The sequence below is a fragment of the Labeo rohita genome, chromosome 8 (genome assembly GCF_022985175.1).
Source record: "Labeo rohita strain BAU-BD-2019 chromosome 8, IGBB_LRoh.1.0, whole genome shotgun sequence".
NCBI classification, from domain to species: domain Eukaryota; kingdom Metazoa; phylum Chordata; class Actinopteri; order Cypriniformes; family Cyprinidae; genus Labeo; species Labeo rohita.
This window is the reverse complement of record NC_066876.1, coordinates 24,009,929-24,035,984: the sequence shown is the minus strand read 5'-3', so window position 1 is coordinate 24,035,984 and position 26,056 is coordinate 24,009,929. Positions and strand designations below refer to the sequence as shown.

General features: G+C 36.0%; 1 protein-coding gene across 7 annotated transcripts in view; it reads right to left on the bottom strand.

Annotated features, from left to right (window-relative positions):
- Positions 1–26,056, bottom strand: part of sema6bb (sema domain, transmembrane domain (TM), and cytoplasmic domain, (semaphorin) 6Bb) — a 159,060-nt gene that overhangs the window by 33,602 nt on the left and 99,402 nt on the right. For all 7 annotated transcript variants that reach the window (XM_051117239.1, XM_051117242.1, XM_051117243.1 and 4 more), the window contains 8 exons: positions 19,103–19,201; positions 16,321–16,411; positions 15,598–15,717; positions 13,232–13,320; positions 11,880–12,097; positions 1,423–1,554; positions 1,165–1,314; positions 331–510 (listed from right to left, as the gene is read on the bottom strand). In XM_051117239.1, the coding sequence (XP_050973196.1) occupies positions 331–510; positions 1,165–1,314; positions 1,423–1,554; positions 11,880–12,097; positions 13,232–13,320; positions 15,598–15,717; positions 16,321–16,411; positions 19,103–19,201 (1,079 nt within the window). The remainder of the gene's footprint in view (positions 1–330; positions 511–1,164; positions 1,315–1,422; positions 1,555–11,879; positions 12,098–13,231; positions 13,321–15,597; positions 15,718–16,320; positions 16,412–19,102; positions 19,202–26,056) is intronic.

Genomic DNA, 26,056 nt, shown 5'->3' with positions numbered 1-26,056 from the left:
GAACATCTTGGATGACATGGGGAGGAGGAAATTTTCAGGAAATTTTCATCTGACTTGCAATGTTTTTGCATTTTTTGTGTGTAAAAACTCATTTTTTGAGAAAGAGAGTGTGTACAGTATGAGGAGAAACAGACTAAACAGCGTTTAGTCTGTCTGGAGGAAGATTCAATTAACACTATATCCATGGAAAATGAGTGTTGCTAGCAAACTCCCGCCGCTTTCAGCAAGAGATAATGACCAGCTAATGCTCCATCTGTTTACATGCCATGACATGTGATTCTCCACCATAAAGCAATCAGCAAAAATCGTGTTTCAAGCATTAACCTCTACCTGTCTGGGTTGTAGCCTTCCAGTTCCTCAAGGAACACGTTGTTGTTGGTCACGGTGTTATCTCTGTTGGGGGTGACGAGGAATTTGAGGATGGTCCCTCGGCTGGAACCCAAAAAGAGGACTGTCTGGTTGCCATAGGGACCAGCATTTGTGTCCACCACCATTTTGTTGAGCTGGTATCTGAAAGCGACAGAAGACAACTTAATTTGTTCTGAAATGAGGCCGAGAGGTATTAAATTGTAAACCAAAACCTCGTGCCAAAATAACAAAATGCACAAATCCGAAAAGCAATTAGCATCGACAAACTGGCATATCTTGAGGAAACAGCCAAAACTGCTCTACTGGAATGATTCAGCTTTCTAAAATAAGATGATTTCCCAGAGTGTTTGAAATGACACAAACAACTTGTCACTATAATCTTGTCATGCCCTGTGGGATGATGAGAAACCCCAGCTGCTGGAACCCCATAGTCTGAAGACTGAGATTGGACAGATACTAATGCTAGCAGACGTCACAGCTGGGCGGTCAAATGTTTAGTATGGATCTTAATTAAGGAAAGAATGACTGCGAGAAATTAGCAGCTAAATTTAATGCCCATTATCTGTTCCTTTGCTTCAAGTTTGTGAAAAGTCCAACTTCTGAAGCTTGAAGTTGGTTATTTGTTGGTAGTCTTTTTTGTAGGTTATTGGACTACCAGCTGATTGCACATCTACAAGCAGTAGTCCACTTTAGACCTGTGACAAACCAGATATCATGTCTTGAAGACCTGTATGACCTGGTTTTAAAAGTAGAGAATCTGGTCTAGGACATCTGAGAGAAAGACAAAGTCCTCACCTGACCATCGTCCGAACAATCCATGGTCTCTGACCGAGTGATGGGATGGCTTCATCCATGAGCGGATGCGTCTTGACAAAAGTTAACATGTCATCGGGAAAAGAGTTGGAGGAATTGAACTTTGAGCCTTGTATGGCACAACCACCCGGCCTGAGAAATTCACAAACACAGCACATTATTAGAAACTTTTTCTCTGCAGGTTGGCATTTGAGGACATAAAACACTCTCCAGAGCTGTAAATGTCATTTCATTCAGTACCTCGGTTTGGGCACAACCTCATCTGGAACAGGTGTCCATATCGACTCGGGCGATTTCTGCTCTTTAAATCTTCCATCAAACACTCCAGCCAGCTGCTCCATGTCGAAAGCACACACTGCAGAGCCAGGGATACTGCAAAAATACAGCACAATGATATCCTCAGACCTGTTCTTTTTCCATGATACCGCTCTGAGCTGGAGGAGGCTCGCAACACCAAATGGATTTCATTTATCACTAACATGTCAAAAACACATCAGTTGACAGCCTTGAATAGATCTGTACAGTGGATAGTTGGACAGGCATTTCAAGGCAAACAGAGCAGAGAATATTGTCTAGAGCTGTCACCAGAAACCTTGGGTGACTGCAAGCTCTTCCACTCCATGACCTTTTCCTCCCACTGAGGATCTATTCAAGAATGCAGCAGTATACAAACGCAACTGTGAGTAACATACTTGGGTTTCTACAATAATAATACAAGTGGCGCAATAGAAAGCCACATGATGAATCACAATTCTTCATAAAGTGTCTGTCCATAAACAATGGGCAAGACTCATGTAGATTAATGATGATAAAAATAAGAAGCAGCAAAACTGTCTACATAAATTATAGTTGTATGTGATATGTCACGGAGGGAAATAAAAAAAAATCCACTGATGCTCAGGAAGGCAACGTGATGCACTGAGAGCCTGGGGGTGTAAAGTTTATCCGTTGGATTAACGGTGTAAATTGCACTTATTTTGTTTTCTGGGAAATCTAAATATAGCTTCTGAAGGGCATTTAATATGATCTTTAATCAAAATCGTGTTCAAAATGTCCATCCCCCAGATATTAATGCACTGTTTCCATCTTGAGCATCAGTAAATGTTTTCACCTTTTGTACTAGTTGTGTTTGAGTCCCTCAATTGTCCTCTGTGTGAAAATATGCATCTTAACATTATACAGACACTGTTGGAAAGGCTTCAAATATGCAGATGATGCTAGAAAACCAAAGAATGTGCAGGATCTGGAGGATTTTTCTGAAGTGGGAAGCTTAACTGCTCAGGGCAAACAAAGGTCTCATGAAAAACTCAAAAAACATAAAAACTGTCATTGATCATCAAGGTAACAACACACAGTAGAAAAATTCAAGGATATGTAAACGTATAAACTACCCGTAGATAATTTGTGTAAATTCAGTTACTATTTTGTTTTTCACAGCAATACTACAGCAGAACAAATTTGGGTTCTCCAAAGAACCATCCAATGAAAAGTTGTTCAAAATAACCACTTTTTTTTTATAATGTGAAGGTTCCGTAACAAAGAACCTTTAGTGCAATGGGAAGGTTCAATGGATGTATTAAATGAAAAAACTGATGCCAAAAAAGAACCTTTATTTTTTAAGAGTTTGGATTATACAGTTGAGGTCAAAAGTTTACATAAACCTTGCAGAATCTACTAAATGTTAATTATTTTACCAAAATAAGAGGGATCATACAAAATGCATGTTATTTTCAGCATCAGTGACCTTTTGTAATAGTTGTCCTCAGTGTGAAAAGATGGATCTCAAAACCATACAGTCATTGTTGGAAAAGGTTCAAATACACAAAAATGCTGGAAAACCAAAGAATTTGTGGGACCTGAAGGACTTTTCTGAAGAACAGCAGACATTTTAACTGTTCAGGACAAGCAAGGGACTCATAAACAACTATTACTAAACAAAAAAACACAGCTGTGGATTATTCAGGTACCAACACAGTATTAAGAATCAAGCGTATGTAAACTTTTGAACGGGGTCATTTTTATAAATTCAACTATTATTTTCTCTTGTGGACTATATGTAAATGTCTTTTATTTGAAATATCTTATTCAGGTAAACACTAAATAAGAAATAACATGCATTTTGTATGATCCCTCTTATTTTGGTAAAATAATTAACATTTTGCAGATTTTGCAGGGTGTATGTATACTTTGACCTCATCTGTATGTAAACATCTGTTATGTGACACACACAAAAAAAATAATAACATGCAATTTTCAAGAACCCTCTTATTTTGTTAAAATCATTATCAACTTGCATAATCTGCAACAAGGGGTATGTAAGTGCATGAGCAGAATTATTTGTTTTTTCATGCATCTTTTGTAAATCTTAGACTTATCTCTGTCTCTCCGTACAGCAATTTTGATGCAATATCTCAAAATTTGCATAAAAATGTGTATGGAAACCTAGTTAGTGAGAGCACCTCTCATTCCTCCTACTGTGAAACAGAGCTTCAATCTCTAAACTGTCCTGAAGTGATTTGTCTCTGGTGAAGCGACAGCTTTCAGCACTTAAAGACTTTCTTAAGAGAGAACAGAGAGTCATGCAGGGTGAGTCAGTTCAGTTCTCGTTTACGCCCACTCTCTCTCTCTTTACTTCCTCCTCAGATTTCCTGGCACTGACATACTTTGTAAGTACAAGCCACAGCTGTATTCTCTCGCATCCTTGACACAGGTGAGTCGTTCACTCCCTCTCCATCACTCTCTTGTGCTCTATATCTCTCGATCAATCTACTCAGATGCAGAACATCACCTTCTGCTTGAAAACGGACTGCACACGGTAACTTTGCATTTAAGGATTCAGTGGGATCCAGTAAATGACTCTGAGAGACTGGATAGCAGGTACAGGTCTGGAAAGAGTGACACCCACACTAATCTTGCAAAGTCACCCATGTTGATCTGGGCTTTGTGGTCCATGTAGGCGTTTCAGTATAGATTGCTAGGTTTGGGAAGGAATTAATAAAGCTCAGGAGCAGAAGCAAGGATAAGCAGCTGTCTCCAATAGCACTTTGGGACACATCTGTCACATGTCCACTGGTTTTATCCTGTACTGCGTTTGTATGTGCGTGCTTGAAGCCGTAGGCCAGCTGAAAATGACCTTCCGACTGACAGCGCTGAAACTGTTCAGATTCAGCAGAGACAGTGACAGGACTTAAGAACATAAGTCTGGCAATTTTCTGACAAGACCTCATTAGGCTCATATCAGCCTGATCATCAATGTCATCAGTCTGACACACTGCAGACCATTCAAAAGGCCTGACAGGTGAACAACTTGCAGTGACAGAACACCACTTTCTCTTCTCAATACAGAATTTCGAATAACTTACACATTGTTTCTTACTAAATTTCTTTCATATATCAATTTAGGTAACACTTTAGATTTAGAATGGTCATGGATCAGCAATATCCACGTAAAACTGATCGTTCAGACAAAACTGTAAGTCGTAGAGACTTGAAAATTGGAGGGATGGTAGTACTCACACTGCCTACAACGTGACCAAGGCTCACCCCAATCGGCCTGACGGGGGCACAACAGCAAACAAAAGTACGAAATCACTCATAACTCCAAAACCATCAGTTTCAGGCTCAAATTTGAGTATTTCGCATTTTTTGAAAAACCTACTTCTGCGAACTAGTCATAGACTTTTCACCCGACCGGAACCAAACCAGTGCAGAAAGATTCTCTGGAGAGTGAATATCAATAATTATCAAAAAGTTTAACTTTCGACTCACCGCCACAAAGGGACGCCAAAACGTTCGAAAGGAGCAGAACCACTTTTAGTAAAATGCCTATAACTCCTGAACGGAAAGAAATATCTTCGCCAAAAACTAAGAACGCTTATATAAGAGTTCAATCTGAGGTCACAGGAAAAAAAAGTGCAGAGCTTGGCCACTTGGTGGCCCTATTAGAGGAGGAAAAACATAAAAATGGCTACAACTGCACAACTATTTGTCCTTTCAGCATGGAAATTGCTGTGCACAGTCTTGGTCCAAAGTATCATGTGTCTATAAGAACATTTGTTGCGTATCTCAAAAAAAACATGGTCTCCATTGGTCGACAAAGTTTGAGCACCTATCGCATTTTTCAAGGGCGTAAATGATTGTATATTGCACATTTTTTCGCACATACACTATTCAATATTCATATCATATGATAGAACTTCTCATTTCGGACAACTTTACCTCTAGAACCACTAGTGTTAATTAAATTGTTTGTTAAATGATTGAAAATTTACCCAAAATCCTATAAAGCCTAAAGGAAAACTCAAAACTTCACAAAGCCTGGGGAACATATGCGACAAATGTCAAAAAAACATTAAAAAAAAGAACATCATATTTCTATGGCAATTTACCAAAAATGCTTTTTTTCAGTCGTTGATTTAGGTGGTTAGACTTGCTAAACAATATGTACTTTTCCATATTTTTCTTTTAAATCCCCGGTAATCACTGCTTGCAGCTATATTTTTTTAGTAGTTTACTACACAAGCAGAATTTTCACTCTTTTTTTTTTTTACTTGGTTTATATATAAAGGAAGTGAAAAAATCTGCCAGTGCAGTAAGAAAATCATAAACACTCATAATAGATACTTTCTCCAAAAACAAGTCTTTATATTATATGTTGCTTCTTAAGTAAATTTACTGGAACTGGAAAATATAACAAAAATACTCCCTAAAAAGACTATTTTTTCTTCCCAGTGTTGGCTGGGGAAGAAGTCAACACTGCAAAAAATAATATGAACAATTTGGAATCACATTACGTTGAGTAAATGATGACAGAATTATTCTTTTTGAGTCACTTAAAACAAATTTTTATTATGTATATATATAAAATTCAAAGATCAGTGAAGGCAATCTGATTCAATTACTGTGTGGTCTGCCACAGCTAAACAGAAAAGTTCCTCCATGTCTCTTTCCATACATCTCATCTTGGAGCTCTGTCAAAACACTTGTCTGCAGCTCATTCCAGTTCCTCTCCACCTTTACGAGGCCTCGCTGTCTCCACTCTTTCTTTAAATGTCCCTCAGCTGCTTCAAACCTGAGTGTGTGCCTCTCCAGCAGATCTGAACTGTGCATCCTCCTCCTGCATCCACCAAGATCCACTGAGAGGATGATCTCACCTGCAGCCTTTCATTTACAACAATCTCACCCCATCTCTCCTGCCCTGCTTGGAGCCTCTGCCCCACACCTCGAAGCATCAGGAGCTCAAATGAGATGCAAACACCTCTTTCCTCCTTGCTCTGTTTCTGTGAGAGTGCAACCTGTCTTTTGACAAGCAAGAGCTGTATTTTTCTACCAAACTATTTTTCACTTTTTGAGTTTCTTTGTTTCTAGGTTCAGCACAGTTCATCTTGTACCTCAAATTTTGTGGTTTGCTAAAAGGAAGTGTGCTATTACTTTAAGCAATCTGACTTCTTTTTGCCGAGCAGATGATTAAAGAGGAAAAAATGCATATACACTGCTGTTCTAAAGTTTTGGGTAAAAAAGACACAATTGGAACACTTCAGCAACAACACAGCAAGCCCTGGAAAACATCCTCAACACCCTAACACATGCTCTGACTCAGTGAGCTGTGGGGCTCATGTGGGCAACACAGGCTCCCCCTTTTCTTCCTAGTCATTTCCTTTTATCTACTACACGTGCATAAACTAGTGAAAAAAGGGCAAAAAATGAGAAAACTACGTACTGATGCTTTATACAGCGAAGTACAATGGCGTGCAATAATGATTCATTTTTCCAGCCTTGGTTTCTGTTAAAAACATTCCTCAATAAAGAGTTTTAAGCCATGAACTGAACCAACCACCTTTAAAATACTAAAATGAATCATGTTATAAACTTTGATTTGAAGCAAAAAAGGATACCACCCTTTAAACGGGTCATCGGATGCCCATTAGGGTTTTAATGAAAAGTCTATAACATGCTTTGGGTTTTTTTTCTCAATGGTAGTGTAAATAACACCTTTTTTAACTTGCCGAAATCAGCTCTGCAAAAATCATCCTGTTCTGGTCGAGTTTGCTTTAAATGTTAATGAGCTCTGCTCGCCCCGCCCCTCTCTTCTCTGTGTGGAGTGACGAGCCTGTTTACTTTAGCCGCATTTAGCCACTAAACTTGGTAACTAGCACATTATTAGGAAATGCGATCGCAAAGATTCATAAAAAAAACCCTTATACTCACTTCTGCTGTAGGTGAAGCTGAACATAGATGGATATATGTAGATCAGGAGGCGCATTCCCTTCACAAACAAACGTAATCCACTGCATCTTCAGTGGCTCAGATGTCGGGAATAAATGACAACCACTATGTTCATTATTACATCCAGCAACACAACACCTCAATCGCTCAATCTGAGATATTCTTGTCTCACTTACATCCCTGCTCCCGCATCAACACAATGGAGGTCGGACTGTTACAGCTGATTTAAGGCAGGCCTGAGGTAAGACACTCATGTCAATCAACTATCGTAGGAGCGGCCTCTGTCGGTGTAACGCCACACCGACAGGCATCTGAGAATGGCTCGATTTGAAAAAGGGGATTTTATTTTTTACAGATTAATTAAAAACCACTGCATGGATTTTTATCATTATAGGGTAGATGTGTACATACACTGCCAACACACATTAAAGTTCAAACAACATGTAAAATTGAACTTTGTATCCGATGACCCCTTTAAAAGTGTGGTGTCAGTACGATTTTTTTAAACAAATAAATACTTCAACTCAGCAAGCATGTATTAAATTGATCAAAAGTGACAGTAAAGATACTCATACCTGAAAAATGTATCATGGTTTCCACAGGAATATTAAGCAGCACAACTGTTTTCAGTATCAGAAGGTTTTCTGAAGGATCATGTGACAGCTTTGTCCTCGCAGGAATAAATTACGTTTTAATATATGTTTAAAAAAAACAGTTATTTGAAATTGTAACTTGAATGCAGCCTTGGTGAACTTCTTTCAAAAACATTACAAAATCTTACTGACTCCAAACTTCAAGTAAGAAAATCAGAGCAGAAAGAATAAATCCCTAACCTCAAGTATAAGCAACAGTAACCGTGACACCTAGCTTGCCTTAATCTGAAAAACTGAGCATTAATATTTAAAATAAGATTGGAATTTAAATTCTGCTCATGTATAAATAATCAGAATTTATGAGAAACTTGCAAAATGTTTAAACTCCACAGAATAGTCCTGTTAACCACTCTCTGTTCAGCATGAGTCACTGCTTTTTAGACAGTCTGCACTTTATTACTCTCCTTCCCATAATACTTAGACCCATCTCAACCACATCCCAACATGGCCTCCTCTCATTCCCTTAGTCCTCCCCTGCTGCTGCGTCTGCCACGCACTAACCGGTCCCGGCAATTTGTCTGAGAGCTCTTTAACAGACCACACATCCTCCCTGCAGGCTAGCGAAGCCCCCTGCGCTGTTTATAGAGGACTGCAGCTGCAGACGGGAATGCTTGTACAGCTGGACGTTCCCTGCCACTGCACCTCAGTGCTCCATCTCTAACCGAGACCGCCGTGGATCCGTGCCCTTAGGATAAGAGTGGAGAACTCTCACAGATAAGAGTCAGTTTTTTTAACTCTGGTGGGGGAAGACGTGGGCTATTATTGACCGCCTCATTCATTCGTCCTTGGGTGAATATCTCCCCCCTCCACACACATATACTCATCCTTCATATTTTTTTTCCCCTTCTCCTCTCGACCCCCCGCAGAGTGGCCATTAGCAGACTGAGATGTTATTAGAGTTGGCATTTGCTGAGGTTTGGCCCCTGCTCTGACACAAATACACATTTGCATGCTGGGAGTCCTGCCCTTCCTCCATCATTCAGAGGGTGCTCTATTGCACTTCATTTGTCACACACACACAGGTCTCATAAAAATATTACCCATCATGCATGCTCTCGCACACACTGTAGACACAGCTCACCCAGATATGAAATGAATTTTCAACTGAGGAAGATTCTAAAATGTGAATCATTATTCACTCTCTCTCTCTCAAAAAAAATATTGTTGGCATTTACAGTTGAGGTTTACATACACTTTGCAGAATCTGCAAAATGTTCATTATTTAGACGAAATAAAAGGGATCATTCAAAATGCATGTTATTTTTAGTACTGTTATATTTAGTACTGACCTGAATAAGATATTTCACAAGATGTTTACATATAGTCCACAACAGAAAATAATAGCTCAATTTATAAAAATGACCCTGTTCAAAAGTTCACATATGCTTGATTCCTAATACTGTTTTGTTACCTGAATAATCCACCGCTGTGTTTTTTTGTTTAGTGATAGTTGTTTATGAGTCCCTTGTTTATCCAGAACAGTAAAACAGCCCGCTGTTCTTCAGAAAAGTCTTTAAATTCCCACAAATTCTTTGGTTTTTCAGCATTGTTGTGTACTTAAACCCTTTCCAACAATGACTGTATGATTTTGAGATGCATCTTTTCATACTGAGGACAACTGAGAGACTCATATGCAACTATTACAGAAGGTTCAAACACTCACTGATGCTTCAGAAGGAAAAACGATGCACTAAGAGGCGGGGGTGAAAACTTTTAGAATTTGAAGATTTTACTACTGGGAAAAATGTAAGCATCGTCTATAGCTTCCGAAGGGCAGTATTAAATGAAAAAAAAAAAAGATATTTAGGCAAAATCTACAAATCTTTATTCTGTTCAAAAGTTTACACCCCTGTCTCTAAACGCATCGTTTTTCCTTCTGGAGCATCAGTGAGCATTTTAAACTAGGTCATTTTTATCAATTTACCTATTATTTTCTCTTGTGGACTCTATGTAAACATCTTTTATGTGAAATATCTTATTTAGGTCAGTACTAAAAACATGCATTTTGTATGATCCCTCTTATTTTGGTAAAAGAATTAACATTTCGCAGAATATGCAAGGCGTATGTAAAATTTTAACCTCAAATGCATTTCATCGCAATACATTAAAACAGTAATATTGCGAAATATTATTTATTACCATTTTAAATTTTTTCCATTGTAATTTATTCAGCTGCTTTGAATTCTGAATTTTCAGTAGCCTGTTATATTATTATCTTAAGTGTCACAGAATTCTTTCAAAAATCATTCTAATATGCTGATTTGGAGCATAATAATAATAATATGCTTGACAGTAATATCATATTATTATCAATGGTGCTAATATTTGTGTGCAACCCAAGATACATTTTTTTCAGGATTCTTTAATGAATGCAAAGTAAAAAAGAACAACATTTATTTAAATTATAAATCTGCTGTAACAGTATAATTATCTTTAATATCAATTAAGTTGAGTTATCTTTAATATCTTTAAAATCACTTTAATGCATCTTCCTAAATGAAAGCATTAATTATTAAGTATTAATTAAATATTTAGTATGGATTTTTGTTTTAAATAAATTAATGTTTCTGAACATTAGTGTACACACCCACACACATCCTTTAATATTTATTGGTTATTGGTTATAACTTAAAATATCATTATTGGTTAATCAGGCTATAATTTTAATAGCAGTGCATCCCTAGTGTTTTTGGCTCTTGACAGTCAATTCTCCTTTGTGTTCCACAGGGAAAATAACAGACAGAATTTTCATTTTTGGGTGAACTGTCCCTTTAAGCGTTCACTCTCAGACCTCAATCTCACACACGGGTAGCAACGTGCATACAGGAACCATTTTCTCTCAATTTTCTCTTCTCTTTATTTCCTCTCATAGTAATGACTCCTTCAGCGTCTTCACTTCCATCCTCTTGACAGCCCTCCCTCTTTTTTGTGTTCTCGCATTCTTTCCTGTAATTATTTCCTGCAAACTCTGTCAAAACATGCACTTGCTCCCTGATCCCAAAAATATATGTTTTGTTGTTGCTTTCCTCTCTAAGTGTGACATCTCGGTGACAGCCTGTCAGCATGTGTACATCTACCCACATCAATTCCATTCCTCATTCATACATCAATCTCCATCTCTCCCCTCCCGTTCTCTCGCAGCGCCTCTCTACATGCCATTAAAACCTGCAATGATATTCCCTGCAGTGTCGCACCAGTGTTCTATATTCAGTGGTTTTTCACCCATAATCCCCCAGGACGACCTAAACCCAGAGCGATTGTACCCGTTTCCCAATGCTCCGCTGTTGCCACCAGCCTGTGATATTTCCAGCTCAACTGTCTATCAATGAGGCTGCTAATGCACTATATTTGGGAGTTTATCTCTAGTGATTCATAGTCTGCCTGGAATCTAGTGGTTCTTAGTCTTGTTAAGCCAGACTTGCAGTGTAAAGGTCTACACTGCAGCTTATTTAGACCAAGACCTACACGGTATGTATTGACTAAACTGCAGTGTAGGTATGTTTAAGTATATCACGCTTGTGTTCTATTAAATGTTTCCAACAATATATTTCAAAGATTGATTCCTTGCAAACTTTGGCAAATCATGTGGCTGGTTCTTGTACAGAAGAGTGTATTGCAGAAGCCTGGAAGCTTGCAGACACAACTTTTTCTCGGTAGAAGAGTGATAAAAACCAGTGCACCCTGACTCCTGGAAACTGGAAGACAGCCAATCAGAGAGAAGCTAGGGATTTCAGCTGGTCCTTGCCATTTTGAGCGCAATATGCATCGTGGGTGGTTCTTTTCTCGGATTCGTCAGCGCTTCTAAAGATTGTGACCCACCTGTTGGAGGGTGTGGAGAAGACAGCGAGGATGATATCCCTGCCGTGCATGTGGATGATGGGGCTGGTGGAATGCAGGAGGTTGAAGTAGAAGTGCGAGTCTCCCGGGATGGAGCAGTTCAGACGGGCTTTCAGGAACGAAGTCCACTGCTTTTCCAGCACACGCTGGGAACCGCCCTGATCGGTTTTGCACACGCGTGCCACACGAGACACAACCACCTAAGGTCAGAGAAAAGAATTTAATTAGATATTAATTATGAATTTTAAGCATTTCGATAATACACACATCAAACAGTACCGAATCCTTTCCAAAAAAGCCCCAAATCTTTTAATCCTTGTGGATTTTAAGCAGATTTTGGAGAGCAGCTAGTCTGTGTAAAATGGGTAAGCTAATATAAATTCATTCATGAAAATGTCAGCATTCTCTAAAACGGGTTCGCCTAGAGATTTCAGAAGAGCTGAATCCAAAGCACAGTGGGTTTTTTGTTCTCCTCGAGGTCCGGCGGTGTAAAATGCTTGCGCAAGCACAATTCTGTTCTCGCAGAAGTCTTGCATTGCTAATTCTCACATAAAAGGAACCCTTGTTATTCTGTCAAAGTGTTTTTCTCAGTTTTCAGTAAATGATATGACGGATGGTATTTCAGTTGCCTTGAAAAACAACAACAGCAAAAAAAACTTCTGTGCGCCTAAATTACACTCTCGCTTTAAAGGCCATGATTATTAAATTAAACATTCAGCACAAAAACAGGGAAAAGGTCATATCGCTGTTTGACTGGAAATACAGTAGTTAGTATTGACATTTGAATAATATTGCCAGACTGGACATACGGTAACACAATTTCAGATTACTCGCACCACTTGTTCCTGATCTATCCACCGCTGATCTCCCACAGGAAGATTTTACTCCTATTGCCTCATTCGTAGCTCAGGAATTCTATATTTATATTTATCCATTTGGCAGATGTCCATTTGGCAGATACCAAGGTATACCTTTTATTATTTCCCAGGGAATCAAACCCATGATCTTGGTGTTATTAGCATCAGGATAGACACAAATGAGACACAAATTTATGAAAATTCAAATTTTGAGGTTCCCAAAGGGGGTTTTCACAACAATGCCATTGAACCACCATTTTGGTTTCCCCAAAGAAGCTTTCATTGAACTTTTTTTCTTAGAAACTTTTGTGCAGTAAAAAAGTTCAATAGAGCCATATATGCCCATAAAGAACCTGTATTCCCATAAAAGAAATAAAGCTGCCTTCCAAGTGCAGAATGACATTGTTTAGATCTTCTGAAACTCTAAATGTGAAAATACTGGGGCCTTTTTCTTCATGATTTGTACCATCCTCTCACCTTCTCCAGGTAGTTGAACTCCATGGCCATCTCTCTGAAAAAGAAGTAGACATGCGGCCCCCATTCTACAGCGCTCACAAAGTATGGCTCTGAAACAGAGAGATCCGAACCAAAAGATTAGTACTTCCTGTTTAGGATACAATACTACTTTCTCAGATCACATGATTTTCAAAAAGAGCTGATTTGACTGAACTACAGGCTGCTTTCCAATAGGACCATTATCTAGTCAACGGACACACAAATCAAAAGAAGGAAAAAGTGAGGGCTTTTTGGGACAGGAAGTGACCCAGGACAGCAGGAGGGAGAGAGCACAAGAGTTTGAGTCAGGACGCAGATGCGCTTTCTGCTGCATCAGTGAGAGATCACATCAGAGCACAGACCATAGGAGCAAAGGAAGATGGGAAGAGGGGGTGCAGTTTGACATCAGGTTGGCTGCTGACTCAGATGCGGCTCCTCGGAAAGCCTTATCGACCCTGACACTAATGCTCTATTCCAAAACCTACCCCGAAATGCATCATGACAACTTCAGTGAAAAATAAATCCAAGATGGAGGACGAGGCGAGATAAATGTATATATGTTTTGTTTAATTTTTTTAGATACTAAATCATTGTTCTTTTTGTATTGGTACTTTCCATTATTATAATGATTATCCTACATGATGAGGCATAATAATATATTTTTTGGGCAGAATTTTCAAAATGGTCACTTAAGAGGTACTACTGGATGGTTTGTCTAAAAATCTGCATCACGTTTTTTTAGGATTCTGCTGGTTTGGTGGTTTATCTGGTGGTTTATCACAATTTTTTCCTGATTGTGCCTTCATATTAATCAGAATGCATGAAATAGTTGCAGAACCACTGCGTTTTAATCATGATCCAAACAAACATGCTACATATACAGTTAAGGTCAAAAGTTTACACCCCCCTTTCAGACCAAAATAAAAGGGCCCTGCTGAAAAAAACAGCATATGCTGGTAGCTATGTTTTGATGCTGGGATGCTGGTTAGGTATGTTTTGGTGCTGGTTTAAGCTGGTCCTTTGCTGGTTTATGCTGGTCATGTTGCTGGTCAAGGACCAGCATAGACCAGCAAAGGACCAGCTTAAACCAGCACCAAAACATACCTAACCAGCATCCCAGCATCAAAACATAGCTACCAGTACATGCTGTTTTTTTCACCAGGGGGACCATAAAAAAAACAAAAAACAAATGTTGTTTATTTAGTACTGACCTGAATAAGATATTTCACATAAATATGTTTACATGTAGAGAAAATAATAGTTGAATTTATAAAAATGACCCTGTTCAAAAGTTTACACCCCTTTGATTCTTAATACTGTGTTTTTGTTTAGTGATAGTTGTTCATGAGACCCTTGCTTATCCTAAACAGTTAAACTGCCCGCTGTTCTTCAGGAAAATCCTTCAGGTCCCACAAATTCTTTGGTTTTCCAGCATTTTTGTGTATTTGAACCATTTCCAACAATGACTGTATGATTTTGAGATCCATCTTTTCACACTGAGGACAACTGAGGGACTCATATGTAACTATTACAGAAGGTTCAAACATTCACTAATGCTCCAGAAGGAAAAACCATGCAAGAGCCAGGGGTGAAAACTTTTGAACAGAATGGAGATGTGTACATTTTTCTTATTTTGCCTAAATATCATATTTTTTTCCTTTTAGTACTGCCCTTCAGAGGCTACAGAAGATACTTACATGTTTCCTAGAAGACAAAATAAGTTAAATTTACCCTGATCTTTAAATTCAAAAAGTTTTCACGCCCCAGCTTCAAATACAGAAAAATGCTGGAAAAACCAAAGAATTTGTGGGACCTGAAGGATTTTTCTGAAGAACAGCGGGCAGTTTAACTGTTCAGAACAAACAAGGGACTCATGAACAACTATCACTAAACAAAAAATTATTATTAAAATTAAATCATTATTAAGAATCAAGGGGATGTAAACTTTTGAATAGGGTCATTTTTATAAATACATTTTTCTTATTTTGCCTAAATATATTTTTTCCAGGTCCCACAGTTTGTTTTGATTTCTTTGATTTTGAAAACACAGCTATGGATCAATCAGGTAAAAACACAGTATTAAGAATCAGCAAAGTTCGGTTAAGATGCTCCCTTGGTAAGCAGTCACCTATTTAGACCATATGTAATAAGGCAGCTCGCTAGCTTTTCTAACATTAAGTCATGTGAGTGTAAACAAATGCTTTTTAACAATGGACATGGCACACATTAATACACTTAACTCTCTCTCACATGCATTTTACATACACTAACAGCATTAATATTACATTCACATGCTGACTCTGCTCAGCTTCCTCTTCCTGTCAACTAACGTTTGATGTCTTTATTACCTCGAAACCATTTGGAGTCGTGTTTCACCGTTCGCAGAGCAGGATTGTCCCCCAGACTCCTGTAGATCACAGCATCAATGGCCAGAAAGTCAGTCACTGTGGCAGTGTAAAGATTCCTCTCTGGAAAAAAAAAAAAAAAAACAGCACATAAATGAACTCAATATAAAATTTCTCTCTATATGTATAATATAATATGATATGTAATTGAATAATGTATGTATAATAGAATGAAGACCCCTTTTCCATTCAGCCTCTACTTCTCTGTGCATATAGGAATATATGTTTTCACTTTCATACATCTGAGTTATGGACATTAGTTGGAAAATTGGTTAAAACAACAGTTATTTTTAGCTGTTTGGCTTCTTTGCCTCCTCTGATGGATTGGCATTGCCTTACGAACAAAAAATACGATCTCAATATGCTTTCGTTGGGGTAATGCATCTTCATATATTAAAAAAATATTTCATTTTCTTTAGGTTTGTCAAGACAGGAAGCAGAGAAGCCATAATGCTGTGCAGGAAACATGCTGGACAGCATGTGTGCATGATTAGAGTGAGAGATACACATAAATATTGTTCACCGACTGGCATGTAATTAAGTTAAAGAATAACAACAGGGACATCAGCCTTTCCGCACTGCTGTGCATCTATATTTAGTCCTGTAATATGCAGGGACAGTTTGCAGTCTTGTTCAATTGAAAAGAAAAAGATGGTGTAGTCTCACCTGCAAACAGGGCCACATTGGCATGTTTGGGGTCATATGGGCATCTAGCCATCCCACTGACAGTTTCCCCCACCATCTCAAGAGTGTCTCCCTGCACACACATAGAGAAAACACATTTAATCATTAGAGAAAAACACAATTAACAAAAATATAGAAAGTAGGTGGCGGAATCAATGTTTTTCCTCTCAAATGTACAGTTTGCTAATACAAACTCAGAAAGAGAAAAAGTATGAGAAGGGCAGGAATAACAGAAGCGAGCTAAAACATATGCTCAAAATTTAATTTCCAAAACATCCAGGGGCGATTTATAGCACAATTACAGTTCAAGCTGAAAATGATTCTCAGGCCATTAAAACTAACTATAAATAAACCTGTGCACTCTCCCTCTTTCTGTCTCTAGAGAGCCTCTTAAACTCTTGACAGGTGTAATGTTGCATTACATGTGTGCGATAATTCTTTCATTTGCTCAGATCTGCGGTAGCGTGTTTCAGACCTGACAGCTTGAGTTTTGTTCATGTCCTCAAGACTTTTTCGTACACAAACTTTATTCTTTCTAATTCCCTTGATGCAAATAGCGGCAGGTGCTTGTCGAGAGTGGGGAAACACAGATGTCACAATTTTATTCTGCTGTTTTATTTTAATGTCTGAAATTTTACTCCTGTAAGCTATTTCTCAAATGACTGACGAACAGTGAAATGACTTGGCAAACTAATTTCTTACAAAAACCTTCAACAAGGCGGCATTTATCTGATCTACTAAAAATAGTAATATTCTGAAATATTATTACAATTTTAAATACCTGAATATACTTTAAAATGTAATTTATTTCTGTGATGGCAAAGCTGAATTGTCAGCTGCAATTACTCCAGTCTTCAGTGCCACATGATCCTTTAGAGGATCATGATCCATCATTCAAATTTCTTATTATATTCAATGTTAAAAAAGAGTTCTGCTACTTACTATTTTTATGGGAACTGTGATATCAAACAAATAAATGTTTTTTTTTTTTTTTTCAGGATTGTTTAAATAATTTAAAAAAATATATAATTTTTTGATACAAAACATTTATTTGAAATAGGAATCTTTTGTAACATTTTAAAATGTCTGTCAGTTTTTCCTGTCACTTTTGATGAATATAATGCTAATTTAATACAAAAAAAACCTTACTGTACAGTATATATACACACATTTCCTCATATTATATTATGTTATATTACTATTTAATATATATTTAATATAAATAATAAAGTATATCATATAAAAATTAAGGTACGTTATATTTTATGTGTGCTAAAATGGTGAATATTATATTATATTATATTATATTATAAATATTAAAGTATATTACATAAAATTACAGTACATTACATTGTATGTGCACTAAAAATATGGTGAAAATAAAAAAATATATATTGTATTATATTACTATAAAATATTAAAGTTGTTATATGTTATATATGTTATAAAATCTTATACATAAATCTTTTAATAAATCTTATATAAATACTATAAAATATTAGAAAAATGAAAGTACATTATATGTGTGCTAAAATAAAAAGTATATTATAGTATATTATATTAAAATTGTATTATATTGTAAATTTTCTTTAAAATTAAACCACATTATATTGTATGTGTGCTACAAATATGGTGAAAATACTCAAATTTATTTATGTTATATTATATTAGCGCTAAAATATTGTGAAAATAGTTACATTATATTATATTATTAAATAAATATTGAAGTATATTGTATGAAAATTGAAGTACATTATATTGTATGTGTCCTAAAAATATGGTGAAAATAAAAAAAAACCTTACTGACCCCACACTTTTGAACAATAGTATATACAGAATATAATTTCTTTATATATTATATTATATTAATACATTATATTATATAAAAATTAAAGTACATTATATTATATGTGTGCATATTCGCATGCGCATTTCTCAACCTGAAAAAGGCAGGCTGCAATCTGGCAGAGCGGATGATTAGTAATTATGTGTTTTTCTTCTTCATCCAGCAGGTATATGATTAGCGTGATTGGTTCAGAAGGAACAGATCTGATATGCGAGGCAGGCGCAGCAGTGCCGAGGTGCAGCATTTACAGATGCGGTATTCAAGTTGATGCCGCAGGTGGACTAACAACTAAAACCCTCCATTAATGTGACTCACGTACGCTGGGGGCAACAGAGCCACTGGCCAGATGGATGGAAAGCAACACACACACAAACACACTCGCACACGGAGTCTCGGATTCAAACAACGTGCCCGTTGAGTGGCATTACCATTCTTTTCGAATAAACAACCACACACTGAAAAACCGCATCTAGACTGATTAATGACAGCTCTTGCTCTTGAGGTCATCAGAAACAGCTTGGTGCTTCTGGGCATATTGACGGCCAGGCAGGTGGAAAAACAGAGTATAAACAAACGGCAGGGGAGATTCTTTCTGCTCGGGGGTTTTGCACAGACTCCCATCCGGGTCAAAAATGCGCGGTGACCCAATGAAGCCAGAGTCACTTAGAACGACGCTGCAAGCGGTGCTCGGAAATGTGCTGTGAAGTTTCGAAGCGAAAAAGCAGCTAGGGAGAATGAAATAAAATATGTGTGAGAAATGTAATGGGCTGAGAAGAATAAATAAAGTATGAAAAAAAGTAATGAGAAAATACAGACCCTAAAAACATTGGGGGAATAGACTAGAGGGTGTGGAGACTTTCTGGAATAATGTTTTTGTGCATGTGTCATGTGAGTTTGTTTTAAGCGTTCAGTACTCACTGTATAATTGGCACATAACGGATTGAAGGCGTTCGTTCCGCAGATAAACAATCCGCCCTGGCGGTTGAGCAGAACCTTCATGTAGTTACGGCACTCGTCCTAGAAAAAAACACACATCATGAGTAAAAGAAGAAAGTCATTTGTCTCCTAAATCAAACTCTCATGAACGAATTCCCTCTTAGAATGACATCAGATTTCTCAGCACTTTCAATTTTATTCCGAGGATTGTTTGCATCTGTACAAACAATTCACTTGGCAAACCAGAGGCACGCCACAGTGAGTCATTCGGCTAAACCTCGCTTCAATTGAACGCACATGTTTGAGCCCTGCACCTGTGAAGGGCTTTAAGAGATGTGAAATAGAGATGGCTTATGTCATGCACCCCCCCCCCCCCCGTGCCGCCCCCCGCCGGCGTACCCCGCCTGTGCCCGCCAATGTGGCACCATTTGATGGGCAGCAACCTGTGGGCAATGAGGCTACATGATCACGGCAATCTGTTATCGGATGAAGAGGGAGAGAGAGAGAGAGCGAGGACGTGTGGAAGGAGCCGGAGGGGGAGAAGTGGGAGTGAGTGTTATTCCAGATGCTCAGGTCCTCACAGGGTTCTTGTTTTTCAGCTGAGAGGTGAGGAGAGAGAGAAAAAGTTTGTGAGAGGAATCATTACTGCTTAATTGCTTATTTTCTGTTTTGTTAAACTTTTTTGTTTAATTCAATTATTTTAATAATATTAATTAAATGATTCCAATTCTACACTTAACTACTTTATTATTATTATTAATTTTTTTTTTAAATATGCAATTAATTAAATGTCTTGTTTTTTTATTTGCTATTTTTCTTTTTAATTCAATTATTTAAATTATATTAATTAAATGATTCCAATTTTACACTTTACTATTTTATTATTTATTTAAAAAAAGTTTGATTAATTAATTAAATCTTGTTTTTTTTATTTGCTATTTTTCTTTTTATTTAATTAAATTATTTAAACTGTATTAATTTTACACTTCACTATTGTATTATTTATTTTTTAAAAATTAAATTAATTATTTTTTTCTTTATTATTGATTTTAATTATCTTAGTGCTTTTGCAATACCACTGTACAGCCCTTGTAATGCTAGAGCTTGGTGGAAAATTAGGGTCTGTTACTGATTCAAATCGCATTAAAAAAAAAAAACTGTAGTTAGTAATGTAATCCATTTTAGGTATATGACCAGATTACTTTTTGATTAATTTGAGATTACTATTGATCTAACTTGTTTGTCACGTTGATTTAAATATGATAATCTTGTACCATATTGATATAAAAATACAAAGAGTAAGAAAATATATTCCATTTGTTGTTATTAAAAATATAAAATGCATTAAACTTTGCATTACGTCAAGGTTTCCCAAACTGGGGTTTGTGAAGGAACTGCAGGGGGTTTGTGAGTTTAATAAAAAAGCTAATAATTAATTAAATGATAGAAAAAAGGAACATTAAAATAAATCATTTAAAATAAAATCAATTTAAATAAAACACTTCCTAAAAAAAATATATATATATATATATATTTGTTTAACTGTATGTCATGACCCACAAACAATCAAAAGTGATAATGATTAAATATACAGTAAACTTTGACATGTTGACAGGGTGATTGTCAATACATCAAGACAAAAGCATACAAATATGGATATTGGAACTAAACTAACCAGGATAAATATATACAGTAAAATAAACAAATAAATAAACAAACTACTACTACTAGTAGTAGTAGTAATAATAATAATAATAATAATAATAAAATAAAATAAATAATTGTTGGCAAAGCATCAATATAAATAAAATAATTGTCGTCAAAGCATCAATACAAATGCACACAAATACTGATATTGGTACTAAAATGACAAAGTAAATATACATAAAAAAATAAATAAATAAAGTAAAATAAAATAAAATAATTATTTTATTTTACTGTTGACATGGTGGTTGCCAATGCATCAATACAAAACAAAAGCATACAAATATTGATAATGGAACTAAATTAACCAGGATAAATATATACAGTAAAAATAAATAAATAAAAATAATAATACTAATAATAAATAAATAAAAATAAAATAATACAAAACGGGTTGGCAAAGCAACAATATAAATAAAATAATTGAAAAATTAAAATAAATAATAACTATATGTGACAGACTATTTTAGAACAGAACATTTGAAAAGAGGAATTAGGGAGAATCAATAAATTACGAGGAACTTTTTGCTACTGTGTGAATAACATGCAATCATGTAATCAATTAAAAAAAGTAACTGTAGTCTGATTACAAGTATTTAATTTTGGAAAAATTATGATGTAATCCAGATTACATGTAATCAGATACTACCCAGCTCTGCCAGTAAAGAATAAGAATGAGTGAGAGGTGAGAGATAAAGAATATGGAATCTCCTAAAATTGTGACTGGTGATAGATCATGAGCTAACAGCATAACAACTGTTAACGGTACATTAAATCACCTATATGTGTCAGCCAACAATGCATCGCTATGAGCGTGCCTGGCCTGTTTATGGGTGTCTCTGTAAGACAGATGCTTTTCTTATCGTATCGGCATTGTGTGTAGGTGGTGTGGGTGTTGTGATGCAGATGTATCCTGTGTGTGTGTGTTTGTGTGTTTGAGTCTCTGTAGGAGCCCGGTGCACATAAACCCCATAACTCTACTCATAAAACTGATTCGGCAATTCCTTCAAGAGTCCAAACACTTGGCACTGCTCCTGGTCTGCTAAGCGATAAAGCACATCCCCCGGATAAACAACAACGGCCTTCTCATCCTCCTCCAGCCCTTCAATCGCTATCACCTGTTCTTTCCATTTTCATCCCCTCATTTCATATTTTCAAAGAGGCCTGATTCATTTACACACTATTCATTAGTCCATTAGGGGTTCGCCCTAGTGCTGGACGTCCTCTGTACCATCAACTGCCCTCTGCTCGGTGTTTCACAATGGCCTTCTCTTTCTTCATCCCTTTATTTTTCCTTTACTGCTACCAGTCCAATTATCCCTTTATCCTTCCTCTGTGTCCTTCTATAACCCACCCTTTCCACTCACGCAGCATTTCTCTTCCAGACTGTTCTTGTCTCTGCTATTTCAATTTTTAGTAATTTATTGGCATGATCGTTGCCAAAGCATCAACACGCACATAAAAACAAAAGCAGTTGCAGGAAAAAAGAAAGATAGCAACGGTAATGAAATAACTCACCGTACAATAAGGAGTATAAAATATGAATAATAAAATAAAATAAAATAAAATAAAATAAAATAAAATAAAATAGCCAAACATTGATATTTGTACTAAAATAACAAGGGTAAATATACAGTAAAAAATAAATAAAATAAAATTAAATTAAATTGAATTAAAATATAAAAAATAAAACAAAATAAAATAAAATAAAATAAAATAAAATAAAAATAATTGTTGGCAAAGCATCAATATAAATGAAATAACTGTTACCAAAACATCAATACAAATGCATATAAATATTGATACTGGTACTAATATAACCAGGGTAAATATGCAGTAAAAAAATAAATTAAATTAAATTAAATTAAAAAATAAAATAAATAAAATAAAATAAAATAAAATAAAAAAATCATTGCAAAGCATCAATATAAATAAAATAATTGTGGGCAAAGCATCAATATTTGTAATATCAGTATTCGTAATAAAGTAACTGAATATAACACACAAAAATAAAATAATAAAAGTGTTTATAAGCGTGTGCAGCTCAAAAAAGAAATTTTGCTGCAACAAAATGCATAACTGTCCTCCAGAGTAACACTAGTATTTGGTCTTTTCTGTCAAGCTGGAATAACAGTATGAAGTTTGAAAGGTTTTTAGTATTTCTGTAAACTTGTCACAGTGAAGGAAGTCAAGGTCTTTGTCTCCATGTCAAATCAAGGTTTATTTGTACGATTCCCTGAAAAAATGTCTTCTCTTTTCCTGGCCTTTCTACCCTGTACCTGTATGCCATATTTATTCAGCTTGCAGGGCTGTGAATATCACTGCAAATTCTCACTGCTGGTGTCAAGTACTCAATTATTTATACCGGGTCCCAGATAAGTTTACCACCCAAGCTTGTGTGTGAGAGAGCCTCAGTCAAAGGGCGTTGCCTTCTGGCACGTTTTCTCTAACAGATGCTGAACTGAACAAGTGAATTCCTCCCTGGCCTCTCTCTTTCTCTCTGGTGTATCTCCAGACATGACATCTACACCAACACACACATCTGCACACAGTACTCCCTACATTCCTAGATCACCGATATCTTTATATCGAAACACATTCCAAATGCAGTCCCACAATAACACCACAAACCATCCACAGACCCAAAGTGCCTCAACTCGAGATAAAAGCTTGCAACTAGCGATGAAAGCTTAAAAATATTTTCTTTAAAAAATTATTATTTATATATTATTCAAATACACTACCAGTTAAAAGTTTTTGAACAGTACGTTTTTTAAAGAAGTCTCTTCTGCTCACCAGGCCTGCATTTATTTAATCGGAAGTACAGCAAAAACAGTACTACAAAAACTTAATCATTCTAATATTCTGATTTGCAGTTCAAAAAACATTTATTATTATTATTATTATTATTATTATTATGCTGAGTAGAATTTTTTCAGGTTTATTTTATGAACAGAAAGTTCAGAAGAACAGCATTTATCTGAAATAGAAATCTTTTGTAACATTAAAAATCTTCTTTTGATCAATTTAAAGCATCCTTGCTAAATAAAAGTATTCATTTCTATCATTTCTTTCCAAACTTGAATTTCAATTCAAGACTTGAATGCTTGAATTGAATGGTTTAATTTTACAAAAGCTTTTTGTTTTAGATAAATGCTGATCTTTGGATCTTTCTATTCATAAAAGAATCCTGAAAAAATGTACTAAACAGTTTTAAATATTAATATTATTATATATAATAATAATAATAATAATAATAATAATAATAATAAATGTTTCTTGAACAGCAAATCAGCATATTAGAATGATTTCTGAAGGATCATATTACACTGAAGAACGATGCTGAAAATTTTGCTTTGATCACAGAAATAAATTACGTTTTAAAAAATATTCAAACAGAAAGCAGTTATTTTAAACAGTAAAAAATATGCTGTATTTTGGATCAAATAAGTTCAGGCTTGATTATCGGATGAGAATTCTTAAAAAAAAAAAAAAAAACATTAAAAATATATTAAAAAAACTTTTGACTGGTAGTCTATTTATTAACATTTTTAATTAGCATTTATTTAAATTCAGTTTTCATTTAGTTGTAGTTGAATTAATTTTGCTATGTGATTTTATCATTTTTATTCATTTTATTACTTTTAAAAATATTTCTATTTAACTTACATCTATTTTTACTTCAGGTTTAGTTATATTATTCAAGTTAAACTTCATTTAAGTTGAAAAAGGCAATTTTATTTTACAGTTTTAGGTAACAATAACACTGTCAACTTCAACAAGCAAAGAACAGAACATGTTAATGATTGCATTGTTTCTATTTTTGCCATCCATGCTCATTTGAATAACAAAAGCACCGCTCAGTTTTGTGTCACCAATGATTTTTGAAAACGAAGGACTTCAGGTTGGTTAGTCACTCCGAAATGCTTTTAACATTAACATAACTTTTGGTGTTGCACAGTCGATTGGATTCTGCACAATTCTGCACAATTCTGCACATCTTTATCACCTGTGAGAGTAAATGATCTTCTGCGTGTCCACTTCAGACACTGTTTCTCATAATAAAAGGGTCATATTTACAATAAGCAAAGCTAACTCTCAGAAGTTTCCATTACATGCTCAACTAAGTCTTTTCGCAACAATGAGAGGAGAGAGAATACTGCAGCGCTTTGACAAGGAAAGAGCGGAAAAAAGTTGGCAGGGACCTCTTTTTCCCCTCTCTGTCTCTATCTTTCCCGTGGCAATATTGTCATCTCTAGAATTCTCTTTGTAATTGCAGTGACAGCAGCCTCGGTCAGACAGGGACCACATTAACAGCAGGGGCTAAATTAGTGCAAATCTGCCAGAGAACACAGAGCATGGTGTGTTTGTGGTTGTGTACGATGTGTACTTTATCTAGTAAAGGGACAGAAAACAAGCGATGGACAAAAGTGGGGAGAAAACGATTGAAGTTTTGTGTATGTGTGAGAGAGAGGGGTTGTGTGTGTTTGTGTTTTTGTTCTAGGGCTAATCTACGCCCCCTCACACACTTTGACGCTGATGGCTGGTGAACACACCATGGGCTAACATCAACATTGAGAGCAGGCTAACTAAAGCAATCAAGGATTCAAAAGTGCGAGCGAGAGACTGAGTGTACTGTAATCAGAACCAGGGAATGAAATGTGCTCTAAAAGTGTGTTAAATGTGTGAAACAGACATTTAAGGGCACAAACCCAAATTAACATGACAAAAACATAAGAGAAAATAACAACAAACAGGGTACTAACAAGATATGATTAGCTAGCGTATGCTTGAATGGTTCACTTAGGGTGCGCTTTTACACTTGGTTCAATTGCCTGGTCCGAACCCAAGTTTGATCGCTCCCCCCTCCCCTGCCCCACTGGTTTGTGTTCATACTGTGTTTTTTGGTTCCAACCCTATGGTATATTTGCACTGTAAAAAATAAAAAACACAATTTGTTGAGTCAGCTTAAAATAATTTGTGACCCTGCTGTCTTAAAATTTTAAGTTCAGTCAACTAAAATAAGTTTATTCAACTTGTTAAGTTGTACTAAGTAACAACTTAGATATTTGTGTTTGCTAAACTTAACAGATGGGTAAGTAACCTAGCTGCCTTAAAATTTGAAGTTGATTCAACTCAGATATCTAAGTTGTCACTTAGTATAATTTAACTTTTCAAGTTGAATAAACTTTTTTTGAGTTGACTGAACTTAAAATTTTAAGGCAGCCAGGT